Below are 22,815 nucleotides of genomic sequence, written 5' to 3'. Positions count from 1 at the left end.
AAAAAATAAAATAGGAAGTAATCTTGTAATCTACTAATTTCTCTCGCTAATCTGAAATATAAAAACATAATACATGTTCTGAATAGCATCGGTCAGCAGGCAAAATTTATTGAATCCCCTCCCAAGATTTTTTTTCTTCAAGATAAAAAAAAAGAATATGATGAACAGTGATCAATCTAACAATTTATAAACAATACAGATCTTAAACAGGGCAATAAACACAATTGCCCCTGGAAACACTAGAGTTGGGATTATGTGCCAAGGAGGAACAAACATCCCCTGTTGAATACAGTTTAACATAAAGCAATGGCCAAAAAACTGGTATGAAATACGTCAGTCAAAATTTGACCCGACGATGGGTTGTATTTGCAAAGAAGATCATTATAACGACCATAGACTTGGGTTTCCTTTTAAACAAGACTGTTGAAAGGTCTATAACATTAACTTTCTTGTCAGCAGTCTGTACTGAGAACCGAATCAGTAGGGAGATATAAACACCTTATGTACATTGTAATGGAATGTAAATATATGTACATGAATAGATAAAGTTTTATGAAGGGTTGAAAAGTCATACATTTTAATGCTATTGCATGATTTTTGGGGAAAATTGCCATCACATTTTCTAAAGTTCTTTAGAGTTTTGGAGAATCTACATTTGATTTACACCATCTCTTAAATATGTTGTAGCACAGTATATCTGATGTTTCTCCTTCACAGCAATTAGTTTTTTGTGTAGAGTAAAAATAGTGGCTTGCGAGAACACTGCAATGTATCGTTATTTGTAAAGAATTTTAATGATATTTACGAATCAAGTATAGATACGGTAGCTCATATTCAGATCAGTTGACTAGAAGGTTTAAAAAATAATATTTAAAACTGTAACGTGATTTTGAAGGATTTCAACCTTTGAAAGGATGCTATGAATCTAAGATAGATTACCAGATGTGTTGTAATAATGAGTCTTGCAAGAAGGACTATGTTAAATTGCTGTAAGCTTTGTCAGCTGGAACCATAATATTTTTTCATATAGTCTTCTTAATTCTTTTATCACTGTCAGTCTATTGAAAACGGAGGGATATGTGCTACAAGTTTTGTCTTTTATTTTTTTAACGAATACTTTAAGATAATTTAAGGCTCTTTATTCATTCTAACAAAGTGTCCAGGTCTTCATCTTCATATATAGCCCACCGTCTGGGTCTAGCATACTCCTTAACGGAATTCGTAATAAGATCTTGGATCCCTTAATTTTGGCATTTTAAAATGATTGCTTCCAGGTCGTCAGATTTTTATGTATTTTTACAAAGGTGGATAACTTTAGGAAATGTAATCTAGTATATCATCCCCCAAATGTATTGTTTACAAAAGGGGATAACTTTTATAAAATCTGCTATGTATCTCATCCCCCATTTTTAGATTTGTCGTAAAGGGGGATGACTCATTAAATCGATAATTGCAGAACAGTTGTTTGTCCCAAGTTTTCCATATTGAATTGTTGTGAATATTTGTAATGTGTAGTTATTTCTGTGTATAATGAATATGCATAACTTCGTAATATGTTGTTCTGTTTTGTCGTTAAGATCAATACAATTCTAGAAATCTGGAAACAATAACTAGTCTATTAATATAGCAATATAACATCACCTGCATATGGAGTTAATGTCTCGCAAGAAAATTTTCTTTTTACGAGCAATTTCTAAAACAAGGTAGACTATTTAAAATATGTTGATGATAAAAGGACATCAACAATCAAGTAAAATGTTAACGCTTTGCAAATTTTGTGGTCGATATAATGGCATTGTCTCCTTGACTGACGTCTTTAATATGAATTTTTAGGCCATTATTTTCACGCTGAATTGCCGACAGATTGTTTTCCTTTTACCCGAACATGACAAGGGACACACGACGGGATGCTTACTCCTTCATAGTCCCCGATCCCACCTCTGTTTTCAGAGGTCTGCGTTGGTTTTAATCACTATTTGTATTGTTAAAGGACTTTTAATTATGATCACTGTTCGTCATTTTCACATTTCATCCAGCAGGACTACAGCTAATAGAAGAGGAGAAACAAGGCTTCTTAGGGTGATTTGTTTTAAATGGTCTAGGACCTGTAGAGTTTGTTTATAACTGAAAGGTTTAAAGGGTGTGATCGGTCGGCAGGGGATGCTCACTCCTCCATGGCACCTGATCCCACCTCTGATGTTTTAGAGGTCCGTGTTTGCTCTGCTCCAAAATTTATAATGTTTAATGGACTTTTGAGCTTGAATACTGTTCGTTATCTCCATACATTTCATGCAATTATTGGAAAAGTGTCGTTTAATTACTGAAAATTACATACATTTCATGCAATTATTGGAAAAGTGTCGTTTAATTACTGAAAATTACAAAAAGTTAATATCGTCGTGTACTTATTTTACTTTTCAAATTAAACAATCAGATAAAAGTGTAAGCAGAAATTATTGAACATAGTGGTTCTCATAAGTATCTTAATATCATTGTTCCTAAATCAAGTTTTTAAATTCTCTTTACTTCTATCACATCTTCAGCTAATTGAAGTGTTGGATGGTGTAGAAATTTATATAGTTCTTCAACTTTATATCTTTATAACTTTATAGTTACTTAATATCAAGTTTGCTTTTGAAGTTAATGTTTTACTTTATTCTTGAATTCTGGTCTAAGCTAAGATCCAATGAATTTATCTTTTTGTTATATTCCTTTCCATTCTTCTTGACTTTTTGAAGCAATTTTCTAATTTAGAGCCTGTGTCTTTTATCAAATTTAAAACCATTATTATTAATTACGGTTTTATTTGCTCCTCTTTTGAATAAGTTATTTCCAATTTATGATGACTAATTGTTGTCTTTTGTAGGTACTAAGTAATACCCTCTCAATATTTGAAAATATGCTTTGGGAATAGCAACTTTTATTTTACTGAATTCAAATATCCAGTCTCATTTATTTAATGATTCTTTTGAGGAAGTGTCATTTTTTTTTAAATAATATTCGTCATCATTCCAAATATCTATGATCTTTATAACCCATTTTCATAAATGATTAAACATGTAGTAATTTTTCATTAAATTATATTTGATTTATTGTCAAACAAAATAAAGATTAAGTAATTTCATCTTGACTCTCAGACTCAAATTTGACTGAAATTCACATGTAAATGCATTGTCTGTTCTATTGGCGCTTTAGAAATTGTGCCTACAATGTTTATACAATATGATTATAATTGAGGGGAAAAAATAAAGGCAAGTTGAATTTTCCCAAAAAAATTCAATTTACAAATCATTATTTTGGAATTCATCTATTTTGATAAGATTTTATCTGTTTTATTACATGTTTTACATATTATTAGAAACATTTTTTCCTATTCATCGTATGTTTTAACAAAGATAAATCTTTGCATCCCCACTTTATTCTGTCAAAGTATTTTTATTTTAAAATTGCCTCTTCTAAATCTTCATTCTCTGTACGATTTATAATGTCTTGAAACAATCTATTAACATCTGATATTTCTACCCTAACAAGTCCTCTTTCTGACATCAGCAACTTTCAATCTCTCAGAAGGTATTTCAGCAGTTCTTTTATAAGCGCATCGATAAAAGCCGCAAAATTTCATTCTTATAACTGTTCATTTATCACACTATTTTCTTCCTTAAATCCAATTCATCGTTTGAAATATGATTGATGGCTGTCCTGAGGATACGCAGTAAGGGTTTGGAGGTTTTTTTTTTATTATGGAACCAATTGGCGTAATAAAATAACGTTTTTCTACAGAAACTTGGTTGAACGCCTCTTACATTTAATTCAGTAGCCAATTTGAGCCAAAAATGAATTTACTTTATGGAATACTAATATAAGAGATCCACTGGCTATCTGCTCTTTTGAGTATTTTATGGTAATGTAACACATATGTGTATCTAAATAAATATTTATGCAATAATACAATAACTTTTGTGACTTCTTTTCCAGTTACCCATGTGCGAAGGAGAGTACATTTGGAGATAAACTCTTACGTGCGGATATTACCGACTCATTGGAAGATTTAGTTTTTATTGCAAAGCAGAACGACACTTAGAGATCACTTTACCTGACGTGTCTGTCTGTCCGTCTGTCTCACCTTATACTTCGAGAACTGTAAGACATTTGGGTTTTTTGTTACTTCAAAGAAAAATATATCAAGTTACATAACGAGATTTTTGTTCACATTCTCTCATACATTCATACTTATTACTTTCCCTCATAAATTTAATTTTAAATAAAACTACCGGTGTTGTAGAGTAGGATTTTCCCCATAATCATTTTTTCCCCCGGAAATTGTACTCTAGAGTAGGATTTCCTCCCGATGGAAATCTCACACCAGAGCCAAATTTCCCCCCTCTTTCTTTCTCAGAGTAGTATTTTCCCCCTCGTTATAGAGTCAATATAAACCATAGCCGCAATATTTCTGTGAAAAAAAATAAAAAACTAAACAATACACTAATCTTAAAACGGTAAATAAGTGTTTTTCGACTTATATACTGCTCAGTTGTATTTAGAATTTTCTGAGCATATTTTTCAAATCATGGAGTCTCATCCCGAATATTTAGCTTTCAAAAGATATGTAAAACTTCTCTGATTCGATGTTTGAACACCTCTTATGGCACAGCGGTACTTGTATGTGTCACATATTTTTAATGTGCAGTATATCAAGGCTATCTAAAGTTTAAGTTTAAACTAAAGTTTAAGTTTTGTTTTCAAAGAAAGTCACTTCTCTATACCTTTTACTACTTTATATTAACGAAAGAATTGTTTGAGTTAGATCTCGTTAAAACGAATTAATTATTTCATAACGAGTTAGTTATCTCCTTATAACCAGATATTTATCTCCTATTTAAAAGGATTTAATCATCTAGTTATAACGATTAGGAAGTTATCTCGTTATATTATACTTTCATGTAAATTAGGTGAATCTGATTCGTCGAGAAATAATTGTTAAAAAACTATTACCCGCTGAATAATGGAGCCACGCCCTCCAGCAAGTTCAAGTTCAATTAATTCTCTGAAACCAAAATACTGGTACATGGGATGCATTAATATCGTATATACATTTTATACAAATTGGGCAGAGGAACATACACGTATACAATAGACTTGTCTGTATAGACAGTACATACACGTATGCAATACAAAAAGATGACAGAAAATAAGTATAAACATAAAAAAGAAAATGGAGAGGAGGAAATATATCAAGGAGGACAGACAGCATAATAAATTTTTGAAATAAATAAACATAGTTTTTTCAGGGATTTTTCGTTCTTAGTTGACATTAGTTCCAAGAATTTAACAACATTAAGCCTGCAAGAATGATAATTGCCTAGGTATTTTTTTCTTAACATTATCTAAAACTTTACATTCTAGGATATGATTAAATTCGTCAGCAATTTTAGAATTATACAGAGTGCATGTAAAGATTCTTTAGGAAAGTGTGACCGGTCGTCAGGGGATGCTCACTCCTCTATGGCACCTGATCCCACCTCTGATGTTTTAGAGGTCCATGTTTGCTCTGCTCCTGATTTGTATTGTTTAAATGGACTTTTGAGCTTGAATACTGTTCGTTATCTCCATTTATTTCATGGCAGAAAATATGACTTGTCTGTAGAGACAGTCCTACCCTCCATATATATGCAAATAAGTCTTTCTTTACTTGAAATTTTAAATCATTAGGGATTGCATAGATAAATATGATATGACAAGACTGTATAGGCAGACTTTTCAATATTTCAAGTCTTTTTTTCTGATGTTGAGAATAGAACGGTATAGCATGTTTGTTTTTTTTAAAGTCTGACGGGAATTTCTGATATTAAATTAAATATCGTTATATAGTCTCGTTCAACCAGACGCTCGACTGTCTCCGTAAATCTCCGACCAGTTCCAGCTCTGCTGGTCGGAGATTTACGGAGACAGCCGAGCGTCTGGTTGAACAAGACTAATATCGTTACGGAAGTTAATCGTTAAGAAAATTTATTTAAAGTTACATAGTGATTCAATATTATGTGTTTCTTTTAAGATAATTGTATATAAAGCTAGAGATATATGAGAAATATAAATAAGGCGAAGTTTTGAGATCTCAACTGCACGGTAAAAGCAAGAAAAGACTGCAAAATGTAAGTGCCTCTGTAACGATGAAAAGTGACCCCTGTAGAATATTGACCAGGGGGTCAAATTTCTACGTAGAAAAATGATCCTGGCTCAATATTCCAAGACAAGTAAGGTCATTTTTCGACCGTAGAAAACCCTACCAGGCCGGTAATTCTACGAATCCTCTCACGTTGAAAAATGAACCCCATAGAAATATGACCCCCCCTACTTTTTCACAATATTATATAATAAAACCTGTTTAAAAACCTTTAGAAATGAGATATGATACGCGTTAATTTTTTCCCCAAGAAAATTTTAGCATACACGTGAACGTGTAAGAAAAGAAAAAATATTTTGTTTTCTGGAGGTAAAAAAAATTGAGTCGGGCCATTTTAGCCAGTCGGTCGGGAGAGGGTTAAAATACATTTTTTTAAAGATGGCCTTGGCTTGTCTTAGTCATGCACTGCAGTTATAGAATTTTTAACATGTTTTCTACCCCCTTCCCCAGTCCTTTTCATAATCTAAGGAGGCATGCCACACCAAAATTTTATTAAATAGATCTTTAAGACATCCCTTTTAGACTATGGTTGCAGCATTGAAAGACTGATATCAGCTCTTAATTATTTAATACGATTTTATGAGAAAATGAAAAAAAAAAATGTTTTATTTGCAAAGATGCTTTTTAAAAAAAATCAAATTTGTTGTAAATCGGAAAACTCTTTCACTCATGTACACAACCTTTCTTAGACCCCAATTAGAATATGCTTCCTTGGTGTGGGGTGGATATAATGTAGGCGATAGCGAAAAATTAACTCTTAACTCTATTAGCTTCTAAAGATGCACTATACTTTGAAACTGGATGGGAACCATTACATGAAAAAAGAAAAAAATACTAGATTAACTACAATATATTAAATTTATAATAACCAAGTTCCTGAATATCTAACTGATATAATCCCAAATTTGGGTTGTAATTCATCAAGTTATAGTACGAGAAATTCATATAACTATAACATACCTAAATGCAGATTGCAAACATATGTCAACTTTCACCCGTTATTGACGAATTGAACTCATTACCTCTAATTGTAAGAAAGTCTTCCTCATTGTTTATCTTTAAAAAGTCCATTTCTTACAATAAACCTACGCCACCCTTTTATTTAAGTTACGGAATTCGAGGCTTAAATATATTACATACAAGGCTTCGACACAACTGTGTGCTTAATAGCGATCTTTTTCGATATAACGTAATTTTGAGTCCCCTATGTTCTTGTGGAAGAGTGGAGGATATTCATCATTATTTCTTTTCATGCAAAAAATATACAGAGGCCAGAAAAGAATTTTTTGACACATTTCTGCGAATGGGAAAATTATATACTGTTGATACTCACACTTTACTGTGGGGAGATGAAACGTTAAACGATGTTGAAAATGAATACCTTTTTTCCATTGTACAAAAATTTATTAAAAAGTCAGGTTGTTTTGGTTGATACAATTATTACTTTTTACGAATTCTATACAGCTTGTGTATTATATATTACATTGAATATTGTTCCTCTGATTATTATGCTTTTCTGTGTTTATTCATTTTAAGCTGAAACCCATATATATAATTTATATGTAGGGAAAGGGCGTATTAAGTTTTTAGAACTTTTGCCCAATCCCATTTGTAAAGTTAATAGACAACAAAATACGTTCAAATCAAAAATGCTTTATGGTTTAAAATTTGCTATTAATAAATGCATAATATGAATGTCTAATAAAGGGGATGTCTTAAAGATCTATGGAAAAAAAATTGGTGTGGCATTCCTTCTTAAATTCTTCCTTCAGACTTAGAATTAAATGCTTACTTCAAGTGATTTACAAATTATAAACTTTATAATGTTATGTACAGTACATGTAGATTGAGGAGGATTCCTATGCGCGACAGGGGCAACTTTGAAACATTTTTTTAAGCCCACAATTTGCTTGACTTTCTTTTCTTGTTTGAATGGCTCTATTACTTAAGTGAATGATTTTAATTTTCCCAGAAGCTTTGCTAGGACCTGTAATAAGGTGAACATTTACTCAAATTACGTTGATAGCCTAACGGTTAATCATTTAACACTGTCCATTCAAAACCGTTTAGTAGAAATCTTTGGTTAGCAGAGTAGAACCATGCAACAAGTAAAGATTATACATAGTTTTATTAAGAGTACGTATTTGAACAAACACCAAAACGAACGTTTATTTGCAATAAGAAAATATGAAATGCCGGGTAATGCGTAGAACAACGAGTGAGTCATGATGCAAGTGCATTTTGGTTAACATTGAAAGCAACGACACGATGTCTGAACAAGATAAAAATTATGAAAATATAGTAAACTGAAAGCATACAAGGGAAGAGGATAGTGAATGTCAAACCCTTATTACATACTAGGTCAAATAAAGGATATTTATAGACCTCCTCTCTGCATGTGGATAATTTAGGGCATATGCCGCACATCTATTTTTCATAACGGTACAACAAATAATATCCAACTTAGATTTCAAGCTGACATATGTTCCTTGCATGTTAGTAAGCAAATAAATATTGTTTTCCGAGCATATAAAATCAAATGCGCAAACATATAACGCAATGAACAAATTGTGAACAGGGAAGCAGTATTTTCTGTTGTTTGAAGTTATCGCCCTTATAATTTTAAATTACATTCATTTTTTGCAAAAATAAACAAATTTGCCAAATCCAATTTAAAGTAAAAAGATCAAGAATAAACATTTTATAATTTTTTTTATAATAACTGTAAGATTTATGTCTTTATTCTGGAATAAGTATTTTTTCCATTAATTTTACTGTAAATAACTTTGAAACATCTATGTATTATGCATATATATTAGTTTTTTTTCACAAGGCCTGATAATAAATGAGTCAGACGGTCAAAAAAAAATAAAGAGAGAGGAAGAAACTGGAGTGAGAATGGGGAGAGAGAGAGAGAGAGGGAGGGAGAAAGAGAGGGGGAGTGAGTGTGGGAGAGAGTAGGGGGAATGAGAGTGGGGGAGTGAAGAGAGACAGAGTAGGGAGACAGAGTGGGGAGTGGGGGAGAGAGAGAATGAGAGAGAGGGGGAGAATGAGAGACAGGGGGAGAAAGTGAGAGTGGGGAGAGAAAGAGTAGATAGAGGGTAAGAGAGAGAGGGAGAGAGGAAGTCAGAGAGACAGGGGAGAGTTGGAGGGAGAGGGATATATGATGATATTACCGTGTATAGACTTCTGTTAAACACCTCTTTTTTAATGTAAAAAGCCTTTGTTGACACTAACAAACAAAAGACACTTGTAAAGAAAAAGCTAATCACCTTTTGTGCCCCTGATATCGAATTCAGAGGCATATTAATTCAGTCTTGTGTGATATTTTTAACATTTATATATTTCACATATTTAATCTTCAGTATATTTTTATCAGAAGTTTGAGACTTCATTCATAGAAATTGAAAGATAATTATGAGATCAAATTTTCTTAACAATCGCCCCTTTTAAAACATATTTAATTGGGAAGAGTTTTAAAACGTTAATCTTTCTTATAACTTATGAAGAAGAAAGAAGACTTTATTTTGATTTTTTCTTCAGTATATTTTTATCAGAAGTTTGAGACTTCATTCATAGAAATTGAAAGATAATTATGAGATCAAATTTTCTTAACAATCGCCCCTTTTAAAACATATTTAATTGGGAAGAGTTTTAAAACGTTAATCTTTCTTATAACTTATGAAGAAGAAAGAAGACTTTATTTTGATTTTTTCTTCAGTATATTTTTATCAGAAGTTTGAGACTTCATTCATAGAAATTGAAAGATAATTATGAGATCAAATTTTCTTAACAATCGCCCCTTTTAAAACATATTTAATTGGGAAGAGTTTTAAAACGTTAATCTTTCTTATAACTTATGAAGAAGAAAGAAGACTTTATTTTGATTTTTTGCACATTTAGATAATCAAAACTGTGTAAACTGAAAATTTTTAAGGTATTATTATAAAGGTATTCCATCCCTAATAGCAAAAGATTCATTGAAATTGAATACATATCAAATGTGTAGGTGTTGAATACTCAGTATATTTAGAAATAATTCCCATTTATTACTATAAGCATGGAAGGGTGGGATGTGTCCTAATTTATGATCTTGAATTTTGGTAAGAGTTATCTGTTTTTAATTAATAAAAAAAAAATTAATCTTTAAAACTCATCTGGTAAAAAAAAAACGTTTTCAATTGTCATTCTATTTCTAATGTTTAATGCATCTTTCTACCACAATATTTATTGATATTAAATTATTATTTGAATTTTTAAAAAAAATTCTTGTCCCCATAGACTTCAAAGTTAAATTAATATCAAAGTATTATGTATATGATGAACATTTAAGGATAGAGAATTTGGTCCTATTAGAAATGGAAAACCTTAAATGTGATAAAACAAATCAATGTTCTAATAGTCAAAGAACATCATTATAGCCTTGTTATGTTTTCTTTTAATTGGGATAAATCACCTTGTATTATTTAAGTTAAGTATAATAATACCTTTTAATTTTGTTATTTAAACTTTAAAGCTATTAGAAATGAACACTTCATATCATAAGACTTTGTGATTTTAATGACCCCTATGTATTTGCCTAACAAAAAATTTCTTTACAAAACCATATTTTATCAAAAAATGACAGAGGGTCATTATTCTACGGTGTCATTTTCTACAATCCACACGGAAAAAAATGACCCAAAGGCCATAATTTCTACGAAAACGTGGGTCATTTTTCTACGTAGAATATTGAACAGGGGGGTCAAATTTCTACGTGGAAAAATGATCCCCTGTCAATATTCTACGGGGGTCACTTTTCGTCGTTACACCGGTAAAAGAAAAACTGTATCTATGGCGTGGTTCTTATCCTCAATGTCAACAATGTCAAGGTCATGTGTCTTTTATTTTTAGCGTGAAACTTGTAAACAACATTGAATTTTAACAATCAAAAGTAATGAGTAAGTTCTATTCATCTTTTATGAAGATTATATCAAAATACTCGGTCATCCAACATTTATATTTATGGAATTGACACCATGGTAACTTCTTCAACTTTTCTGCGCATGCTTACCTTAAAGAGGAAGATTTCCGTGTTTGGAGAAACTAAAATTATTTTTATTTATATTTTTATCCATAAAATAGATTTTTTAGGTTCTGAAACCTGTAATTTTCTGAAACCTAGTACTTTCAAGAATTGAATAAAATTTGCATGTGTCTTGCAAAAATTCTACTTTTGTCAATTTTCCCGTTTTTCCGTCACGGCGTCTCTTTAAAAGTTGAAACTTTCGCAATAAATATAATAAATGTTTGATTTCAGATGTTAATCAAAAGTATGAAGTATTTCGTTTCCATATCAAATAAACTTAAAACCTTAAATGCAAAAACACTTCTGAATCACCATTTCGGAAGTTACCAGCCTGAGGTAAATTCCTAAGAGAGACAATTATTTTTGTCTAGTTCAATTTGATATGCTATGATCTACACAGAGGAGATACTCAATATGTTCATCAAAGATCTATACCATAAAACAGTCTATGAAATAAAAATTTACTTTATTGAATATAAACAAAAGATATAGCTTAAACGATCTACAAATTCCAGATAATTAAAAAAAAAACTTGAAAACAGATTTGCTTTTTAGTCTCGATCTCAAGATTATTTGTTTTTGGTATTGAAAAGAAGTATTGCATAAAGTCGACCATACAAGTCACATTCTTGCAGCTTGGATAAGATCGGCTGAAGATTTATTGTTATTCCGGGATTTTGTGCCACGGCAGTGGTGATGCTGGTTGGTTCTGTTTTTCTGGTGGTAGCTTTTGTGTTTGTAGATGCTGTGGTTGCCTGGTCTGTAGTTACTGTAGTTGTCTGTGTTTTTGTTAGTATTCCTGATGCTATGGGTTGTAGAGTGGAAGTTGATTTTGTTGTCACTGATTGTGAAGTTGTTGTTGATCTTCGTGATGTTAGTTGTGTAGCGGCTGTTGTTGTTTCTGGTGAGGTACGTTGTGTAGTAGTTGTTGTTCTAGGTGATGTGGGTTGTGTAGCGGATGTTGTTGTTTCTGGGGAGGTACGTTGTGTAGTGGTTGTTGTTGTTCTAGGTGATGTGGGTTGTGTAGCGGCTGTTGTTGTTTCTGGTGAGGTACGTTGTTTAGTGGTTGTTGTTGTTGTTCTAGGTGATGTGGGTTGTGTAGTGGTGGTTATTGTTGTTTTTGGTGGTGTGTGTCTCATAGTTGTAAATGTTGTTTTTGTAGTAGTGGTTGTTAAATGTGTTCTTGGCCTCTGGTTCATTTCTGTGGTTGTTGATATCTCTTTTGTAGTACTGGATGTACTACTTGATGACTGACCCATGTTTGTTGTAGGTCCACAGTAAGAACTAGCTGAAAATTAAAATAATCAAAGTGTCAAAACTTAATTTTACCCTATCAGAATGCACCTACATTTGGTAAAGTGTTGAAAGATATATACATGTACATGCATACGTAAAAGATACTGATATAAAAAAAATATTTATTGTGATAAAAGGAAATTGTATATGCTGATTCATTTACGCCCTAGCGACACTCATGATCGTTTGTGTTTCTCGAACACATCTTGTGTTTGTTTTACCTTTGCCATCACAACAACAGTAGAATTCATTCTTCTTTTGACCATATCTCACACAGGTTCCAGATCCACATTGGTTCAAATAAGCTGAAATTTAGTATTCAATGATGCATTGAGGCATGTGTTTAAAAAAAAAAATTATGTTCTAGATATTAAGCAATTTACAATCAAGACAGACAAAAGAGTTCATTTACAATCAAGACAGACAAAAGAGTTCAATCATTTTGTGTCTACACTTTTATTCCGGAAAATTGAAAAATAGTATGATAAACGTAAATACACATGTTCATATTGAGGTCAAGATCTACTAAATGAGTTTAGACTGTCTTTTTTGTGCTAGATCCATTATGACGTCATAATTGATTTAAACTTAATTTTTCCCGTACTTTACAGCTATTATTGAATTATGTAGAAAATGAAACATTTTAATGGAATTCAATTTGAAATCATGTCAAAATTAACCCCGATACCTATATTCAAATTAATATCATTTTAAAGAAGAGGTCAAGAAGATATGAAAAACTGTTTTCTGAGAGACTGTAGGCAATATTGATACATTTTCTTTTTCTGAGAAGGAAAAAAATCCCATATATATTCCTGAGTTCCTTCATTTTTCATTGAAAATAACAGTTTAAAATATCTTTTTTCGTTGAGTTTACATAAAAATTATGCCCCGATACACCTAATTTCGCCAAACTATATTTTAAAGGATCATTGAAAGAACTTTTTTCTCAAATTTGAGAAATCTGAAGGCACCTTTCATTTACTAGATCTTGACTTTAAGGTCAAACGAACTAAATGTACGATTTCAAAACAATCAACTTCAAACAAGTTCAGACTTAACTATTTATACAAAATGATATTAAATATCTGTCACAAAAAAATTAAAGAAATTGTATAAATTGATATATGTATTTTAATGTAAATGACTCACATTTTTTAAAATTCAAAACTACACCACATTTCTTATCTCCATTGAATGTTATCTCTCCTGCCATTGAAGACAAATTTGATGGTGGCTGTACACTATAAAGTTTAACATTAGTTATATTCTTTTGATTTGGTCTGCCTTGTATGAGCAGTGTTCTATAACCATAACTCCCACTGGCTGTGACTGAGATTCCATCAAAAGTCAATACAGCTGAGGTTGATATTTCATCTTTATTTCTTGGGATCACATTCATTTGAAATATCTGTGATGATCCACCAGGGCAGGTATAAAAACCTCCCCAGAAGCTTGGCAATAACTCTGTGGAATCTGTGAAAGATAAGAATTTTTAACCCCGTTTTTTATACAAGGGTAAATGTGATACCTATAGTTTGCAATGTTATTGCTTTAATTAAGTAATAAAGAGATGCTCTTTTTTAATATCACAAGTATACTGGTATATGATTTTTAACAAACCACTTAGTGTTCATTATACTTAAGAAATTTTTCATATTGAATAGGTTGTGTATATGAGTTAGAGCTTGGAAAAATAATTTATGAAACAAAACATATATATGAAACATTCCTGAGTCCAGGGTGTATATTTAGGGAAAGGAGGGGACGGGGGGTCCTCTCCACAAACCCTTGCATTCAAAATCACACCAACTGTAACGATTGTAGTTTGTTAACAGTCTCTTCTCAAATAATATATAAAAGACAATCATTTTTTATTTAACGGTAACGGTAAGATATATTGTTAATTTATATTCTATATTTGACAACACTGAAAATTATATTTTTACATTTAACTATGCTTTGCTACGAAAGCCTAGAAGGGTCAAATAAGGAAAATGAAAAAAATAATAAAAGTCGTAATAACGACTTTTTATTTCGTAATTACGACTTTTTATCTCGTTGCTTCGACTTTCCTAAGTGAAATAACGACTTTTTATCTCGTTATTACGATTTTAAAAAGTCGTAATAACGATTTTTTATCTCGTAATTACATGTACGACTTAATAAAGTCGTAATAACGACTTTTTATGTCGTAATAACGACTTTTTATCTCGTAATATTTACATTTCCAATGTCTTTGTCCGAGATAAAATTACAAATTGTAAAAACACTTTATTTCTACACAAATCTACTGGTTCATCGATAGGCGCGGTTAAAAAAAATCACGTGCGGGGCGGGACAAATAGAGGGAGAAGCGGGGCTATTAGCACGGGGATTTGCAGAATCAGGAGCATGTAAATATAAGGAATAACTGTCTTATCTTTTGGATTCATGACGATGATCAATCGATTGACTTGCGTGATAATTTTATGCATAAACGCCTTCGGCGTTTATGCAAATTATCACGCAAGCCACTCGATTGATCACATCATGAATCCAAAAAATAAGACAGTTATTCCTTAAATATGGACTTTTTATCTCGTTATTACGACTTTTTATCTCGTTATTACGACTTTTTGTTTATTTTTTTTTTCATTTTGAACATTTTCCTAATTTGATCCTTTTAGGTAACGAAAGCGTAGAAATACGGAAACGTATACTGGTCTCGTGTTGTTGAGTTGGAGCGCGATATTTTTTTTATAATATTGTCCAAAACGGTTGCTTCGAAGTTTGCAAATTTATCTATGACAGCAATCTCTAAGGAAGGACACTTTTTTGACGTGTTTTGGACGACTTACACACTTTAATCTATCAAAGTCCAATTTATCAATGTCGCTTTTAAATAATTCATATAAATTATACCGCTAAATTGAATATCGCAGACATTACTGCTACGCATCGCAGACATTATTTCAACGTATTATATATGACACACAAGCGTCGGAAGCAAATTTGAAACGGGGGGGGGGGGGCTAAACCAACCAACCAAAAAAAAAAAAAGTTTGGGGGCTAAGTCCCAATTTTCAATGCCTATATTATGTTTATCTTTGCAAAAGGGGGGCTAAGCCCCCTCCCGGTTCCGACGCCTACGTGACCACTTCATGTAGGCAACTTATTTAAATCAGAGAAATTAAGTTATCCTTTGAACTACTTGTAACACTCATTCAAGCAAAATTGACATAGATTTATCAATATACTATAAAGTATTGAATCGTTTGATTTGCAGTTCATTTTTAATTGCCTCGCTGTTGATACGAGTGATACGCACAAAAAGAGAGATCAATTTCAGCTATGATTTTTTTTTCAATACAGTTAAATTGTTGTTCAAACTTAAGATAACAACAAGAACTGTCAAAATATCGACGTGAAAACCTAATAAATGGAACCATATCGACATTATTTATTCTCATTATATAAAACTGGGAGAATATTGCTATACATTTTATTAATTGCAACAACATCGCAACAACATTGCTATTACGCAAAAAATTATCATACTTTGGTCAAAGTCAACAAAATTTAACAGGGCAGTTAAATCATCAAAGATTATCGTAATTTTCTGATCTCCTCGTACAACTCGATAAAATTATGACGTTATATACATTTTATTGGCAGATGACACTGATTTTATTTTGTCATTTTGAGGTAAAACACAACGACACGAGGCGGTTATATACGGAAACACGTTTCCGTAGTTATATATCCGTAATATGGAAAGGTCAAGTAAGGAAAACGCAATAAAAAGTCGTTATTACGACTTACTGAAGTCATAATTACAAGATAAAAAGTCGTTATTACGACTTAATTAAATCGTAATAACGAGATAAAACGTCGTTATTGTGAGATAAAAAGTCGTTATTACGACTTGAGAAAGTTGTAATAACGAGATAAAAAGTCGTTAGTACGACTTAAGAAAGTTGTAATTACGAGATAAAAGTCGTTATTACGACTTCATTAAGTCGTACTAACGAGATAAAAAAGTAATTACGAGATAAAAAGTCGTTATTACTACTTTTATCATTTTTTTCATATTGCTTATTTGACGCTTCTAGGCTTTCGTACTTTGCTTTAATTTATGAATTTTTTTAAAATATCCAGCTAATGGCATTATTTTTTGGGAGCATTTCCAAGTTTCTTGTATTATACCTGAGAGTTTTTCTTGTAGTTAAGCCAGAAATATTTAAGAAAAAAAACCCAACCCAATGCTCCACTTTTTCATTTAGAGCTGTTGTTGATAAAAAAATGTTGTTTTGTGTGTGTGTGTGTGTGTGTGTGTGTGTGTGTGTGTGTGTGTGTGTGTGAGGGTGTGTGTGGGAAGGCCATATTGGGGACCTTCGACAGATACGCAAGTCGTAAATTGGGGACATAAAAAACATTGGGGACTTGAATCAAGTCCCCAAACTTTTTTATCGTTTAAAACGAAAAATTGACATGTCTTAATCCTAAAAAAGTAAAAAAAATAACGTGTCCCAGTTTCGGGGTTTCATCAAACACATGATTACACAGATATCGTGCGGATTGAAGTTGCCATCTTCACTTACACACCTCTGACGTTACACACATCTAGAATGCGCATGCGCGTGTGTAAAGAGAGCGGAAGTCCAATTGTTTTGAAGCGGGATATAATAAACATGTCGAAAAAAAGACGCAGAGGAAAGCCTGGGCAAAGAAACCTAGATTCTTTTGATGAGGATGGATTCTATGTTAAAGAAACGCTGGAAAACGGTATGTTTTATTACTTGTTCGATGAAATATGGTGTATAGAAACTTACATCAAGGTGTAAGGGGGGGGGGGGGTCAGTGACGATTGCTGCATATCGGGTACTCTGTTGAAATGAAAAGACAGTTCGTATTTATGTGATAATTTTCTTTCTTGGAATAGTACACAATGTATGCTATTCATTTCACAATGATTTAAAATTCATCAAATGAAAGGTATAATCGAATGTGTTGTGTGTGTCATTTCAACATGAAATGAACTTCACTTATTTTTGTAAGACTCAACTTAGCTAAATTTGGTCCGTGTTAATTGGAGATTTTGGAAACGTAGTTCACATATATGCTTTTTTAGCCAATAGTGAGATCAGATTGTAACCCCCCCCTTTCTTCTTGAAATCTGTAACCTCTTACTTAATTTTTTAGCCAAACGTGAGATCGGATTGTAACCATCACCCCCCACCCCCACCCCCCTTCTTCTTTAGCTCAGCAACCTATTTTTTTGGGTTTTTTTTGTTTTTGTTTTTTGTTTGTTTTTTTATTTTTTAGCCAAAAGTGAGATCTGATTGTAAACACCCCCCCTTCTTCTTGAGAGCTGCAATCTATTACTTCCTCTTATTTCGTGTTATGCTTAGAATATAATATGATTATAAATTTAACTTATGCCTATAATATATAGACATCATTTCATTTGTTTTCAATTGAATATTAATGGTTTCATAACTCATTAAATTTAGCTTAAAGCCTTAAGGAGGATATTCGTGGAGCCAGCTTGAATATATTCTGATCTGCTCTAATGCCCTGTTCACATGGAAAGTTTTATTTGCAGCAAAATAATGCGAATTAAACTAATACAGTTAAACTAATGCAAATTAAATTGCATTCAAATGACAGCTAATGCGAACTAAACTTATGCAAATTAAAATTTAATTTCTACAAGTAAGGCTATTCAGTCAGACTATTATGACATTATTTTCAAATCATGTCACCTTATGCAAAGAAGATCCATTTGACAGAATGTAATAGGCTAATACCTGTACACATTTCATTCACATAATTTTCCTTTGTTTTTCACTAAAAAATAGCACAAGTATCTATAATAGCTGACCACCCACATGTGCATTTACCTTACATTTGCCATTACACTGTGATGCATCAAGTCGCCCACGTGGCTTCTGCTCTAGAGTCATGGAGTAAGGAGTTGATCCTTACGTCGTGGGTTCGAATCCAACTGTGGGACATGGAGACCGGTCCTTCGGATGAGACCTTATAAACCGAGGTCCCGTGACACAGTAGTAAGTACCGTAAGTACCGAGTATATTACAAAATTCACAGCTCTCCACCAGCAAGTGGTGGTGTCTCCATATGTTTGTTTGTTTGTATGTTGTTTAACATCCCTCTCAAGAATTTTTCACTCATATGGAGACGCCGCCACTTGCCAGTGGGGAGCTGGAAATTTTGTCCTATACTCGGCACTTACGGCCATTGAGCAGTGAGGGATCTTTTTCATGCCAGCACCTACTGCGACACGGGACCTCGGTCTATACAGTCTCAGCCGAAGGACCGGTCTCCACGTCCCACAGTGGGATTCAAACCCACAACGTAAGGATCAACTCCTTACTTCGCGACTCTAGAGCAGACGCTCTAACCACTGCACCATGCGGTGTCTCCATATGAGTGAAAAATTCTCAAGAGGAACGTTAAACAACATACAAACACATGCATCAAAATTTAATTCGAATTAGATTAGCTTGAAGCGTTCACGCAGAGCTAATGCGAAGTAATTTAATGTGCAGTAAATTAACTTGCGTTTAATTTGAATTAAACTCTCCATGTGAACAGGGCATATAATGATGCCCTGTTCACAAGGAGAGTTTGATTTGAATTAAACACAAGTTACTGCAAATTAAATTTGAAGCGCATTCACATGGAGAATTTAGTGTGAATTAGTTTAATTCGAATTAATTTACTGCGCATTAAATTACATTGCATTAGCTCCATGTGAACCCTAAGCGAAGCTAATTCAAATTAAATTTTGACGCATGCGTAGGCCAGAATTAAGTCAATTGAAAGGCCACATGTCGGTGGTTAGATTTATGTATCTGTGCTATTTTTGGTTGAAAAAAAAGGAAAGTAGTGTAAATCACTAAAATGTATACAGTCACTATGATTATATATGTTATGTCAAATGATCTGCTCTGCATACATGACATGATTTACAAATGATGTCATAATAGCCTTACTGAAAAGCTATCATAGCCTAGAAACAAAATTTTAATTCGCATCAGCTTACTTCGCTTTTGCTGTTATCCGAATGCATTCTTATTCGCATTATTTTAATTCACATTATTTCACTTCGCATTAATTTACTGCGAATTAAACTCTCTGTGTTAACAGGGCATTAGACATATAGCAAAAGGGATTTACTTAATACAATAATGACCTACCTCAATGTTACTCAAAATGCACTTATTATCTAGTGTTAAAGAGCAAAATAATTGAATATTAAGTTATTGTTTTCATAATTGTTTATATATATAAAAGAAACTCAGGGTGAAGCATCCATTGATTAAAAAAGCTACCACATTACTGATATGACAGTTCAATTCATTAAGTGACAATTATGTTTTCCACATTTTTTCTTAATTATTATCATTTTACAGCATTCCTTAAAAAATCACATTGCATGGTCTCTCTAAGGTCATGTGTTAGGAATAAAAATTTTTATTCAAAAAGATAATATGGATGAAAACATCTTGTACAAAATTTATTAATGATAAAGTAAACATTTATCACATTTTCACTGTCAAACCAGCCTTATTTGTCATTTTCTCCAAATTGTGAGCCTTATATATCTCAACTGACATCCAGTACAAAAAGATGAAAAATGAAATTCCCAAGAATAAATTTATATTTATCCCAATTTTTATGTGAACACATTAATTTCAATCTTAAAAAATCTTATGAAAAAAAAAACAGAATATAAATATAAATACCAATTTAAATTGTTATGAAGGACATATCAAATCAGGTCATTATACCCCAAATCAGGACATTATACATGTACTCCTGTCATTTTTATTATGTCCAATAAAAATTTTATATATTTTATTTTGCATATCGCCATGATTCTTATAGAGAATAATAATTTTATTATTATTTCCAATAAAAATGATATTGTTTGTGCACCTAAAAACTATTTATTACAATCAGTCAGGACATTGTACTATAGGGGCATTATACACATCCGATGTAAACAGCTTACTCAGGTAAGGCATAATTTTGGGCAAGAAAAAATCGCATCCTTGTTTGATTCCTTGAAATGAATTTGTAATTATGTTCTGCAGACTTGAAGTCTTTCTAAAGACACACTACATCTGCGCAATTTCTTGTCGAATGTTTTATATCTGTTATTACGACAGATAAGACTTTCCGAATTGCCTATGTTTCTTATTTCAGCTGTTTAGCATGTTTGGTGTGTTTGTTTATATACGAACAATTTTTAAATTAAGTTCTGCAAAGTTCATTATAATTGCATATCATATGATATGATTCTTTTTAAAGCAGGCCGGGTGCAATGTATTTAATTTTTGTATCCTAATCTTTTCAATCAGACATTTGACATGTATTGTGGCAGATGTAGTTTATTTACGTTTTCTTAAATCTTTTCATTTCGATCCCGATATAAATTATTTATCTTATATGTGGAAACGCCCACTTTTGTCTAGTAAGTTCTTTGACAGTTCCTTTTGTTCTCATTTCCATATAAAGCTATACAGCTAGCTATCAGATCATCAGGGAGGGAGACAGCTGACTTTGCTAGCTACACTCTTCATATACTGGAATCATTTTCTCGTTTGTCTGTTTATATTGCTTTTATAATGTAACATGACTGTCTAGGGGTCAGTCCCATACATAATCCGAGTTCGGAAGGATGAAAGAAAACAAGAATTTCAGTGTTTAAAGACTGAAGAATTAGATTCTATATTCTGTTAAAATAACAATCATGTAAATCAAACGTAAAACATATGAAACAATATCACCTACGATCAAAGAATGTGATAATTACCATTATTGTAGATATAAATTTAGCCTCGATCCTCGAAATATGTCTAATCGATAATCAATAATAATATCGACTGCTGCTGATTATACACAAATGCATGTATAATATGATAAATCCCGGCCGGGTACTATAGACCTGGGCGTGCCTAATCCGGACGGGTTATAAACAAAGGGGAATACATGTAACTCCATATAACAAGTTAAGACAAATAGGGGAAATATGAATGAAATATGTCACGTACAGATAAATAAATATATACACACATAATAAATACACTTCAAACCATCACAATAGATTAATATTTGGGTTAAGTTAGGCAATATTTTGGTTGGAGAAATTAGGTTTCCACATTGTACATTAATTATAACAGTTTTCTGTTTTCTGTAAGACTGGTAATAAATTTGTAAGGTCGGTATACCAATATCGAATATTGAACTAACAGAACAATACATAGAATCACGAGTACCTTGCAGTTATCTTACTTACTACTGCTCTTTTGTGGGGGAGTCGAGGAAGCTCTAAATCTTGCAAGATTTCTGGGGCATAACATTGTTTACAGCAGTGACAATCAAATGATTTGAACAATAAGCAGTGATGAGTATGCAGAAAGTACAATGTATTGCCAAGGATTGAACTCGAAATAGTAGCTATTTTGTCAAATAAGGAAAGTTTAAAGTATTTTATGAACTGTAAAAAGTAACAATTTTCAATGAGAATTTCATGAGAAGAGTCCACTTAGTGAAAAGTATCGCTAAAAATGTAAAAATTTGAGGATTAGCTCCTCTCTCAGATTTATTAGGCTGGTTCAGCATATGTTTAGCAAGATATTTCACCAGGATTTCTTTCTTATAAATTCCACAATGATCGATCTTGCATTGTATTCAATAGCACATTTGCCCCAATCCAACAGTCGTTTCCTACCTTCACCGCAAAAGAGTTCTGCTAAGTTAAGAGTATTGACTTTTTCATCAAGTTGTGTGCAATAATCATTGAGGATTTGTTAAAGAATATTTTTGTTTGTTCCCTTTAAATCCTACAAACTGAGACCCTTTTCGATGTAAATTGTAAGTAAACAGTTATGATAACAATAATCATTGCGAGTACAGGGAGTAGCGCAAAGCCCCGCTCATCACTGGGAGCTCTTAATACAACGCGTGGGTGAAGAGAAAATTTGGACATTGCACATTGATCCAAACAAATTTTTTTTCCACAGTAACTTCTGGACCCACAATGCATTGCTTGTTAAATTACCTTCTCACAAGAATAACAAAAAAAGTTCAACAAATAATAAACTCACCTTTATTTATTGGATATATTGCAGATAAATAGCCAATAAACATTCTTCATTAAAATAAGCACTGTTCTTTCTTCAGTTTAATGGTAACGAAACTTACATACCACATCATGTGCCGTCAGAGTCTACACGCACCAAATGTCACGTGCGGT

The 22,815-nt window shown here is 32.3% G+C and overlaps 2 protein-coding genes across 2 annotated transcripts in view; both read right to left on the bottom strand.

Moving 5' to 3' along the window:
- Positions 1-22,815, bottom strand: part of LOC133190156 (uncharacterized) — a 101,570-nt gene that overhangs the window by 42,892 nt on the left and 35,863 nt on the right. The window lies entirely within an intron of this gene.
- Positions 11,819-18,493, bottom strand: LOC133190496 (integumentary mucin C.1-like). The gene is made up of 4 exons (XM_061326151.1): positions 18,436-18,493; positions 13,698-14,021; positions 12,767-12,850; positions 11,819-12,537 (listed from the first exon to the last, which is right to left on the bottom strand). The coding sequence occupies exons 1-4, from the start codon at positions 18,491-18,493 to the stop codon at positions 11,819-11,821; spliced, it is 1,185 nt and encodes a 394-aa protein (XP_061182135.1).

This window comes from Saccostrea echinata, unplaced genomic scaffold (assembly GCF_033153115.1).
Source record: "Saccostrea echinata isolate AGI-Se365-2 ecotype Australia unplaced genomic scaffold, CSIRO_AGI_Sech_v1 ptg000022l, whole genome shotgun sequence".
NCBI classification, from domain to species: domain Eukaryota; kingdom Metazoa; phylum Mollusca; class Bivalvia; order Ostreida; family Ostreidae; genus Saccostrea; species Saccostrea echinata.
This window is presented reverse-complemented; position numbering and strand designations above follow the sequence as displayed.

Excerpts from the sequence above, each read along its gene's own strand:
- LOC133190496 (XM_061326151.1), bottom strand. The coding sequence starts at position 18,493 with ATGACTCTAGAGCAGAAGCCACGTGGGCGACTTGATGCATCACAGTGT. Across the intron at positions 12,851-13,697 it reads AGTTTTGAATTTTAAAAAAT|CTTATTTGAACCAATGTGGA; the intron begins GTGAGTCATTTA and ends ACTAAATTTCAG. Across the intron at positions 12,538-12,766 it reads CTGTTGTTGTGATGGCAAAG|CTAGTTCTTACTGTGGACCT; the intron begins GTAAAACAAACA and ends TTTAATTTTCAG.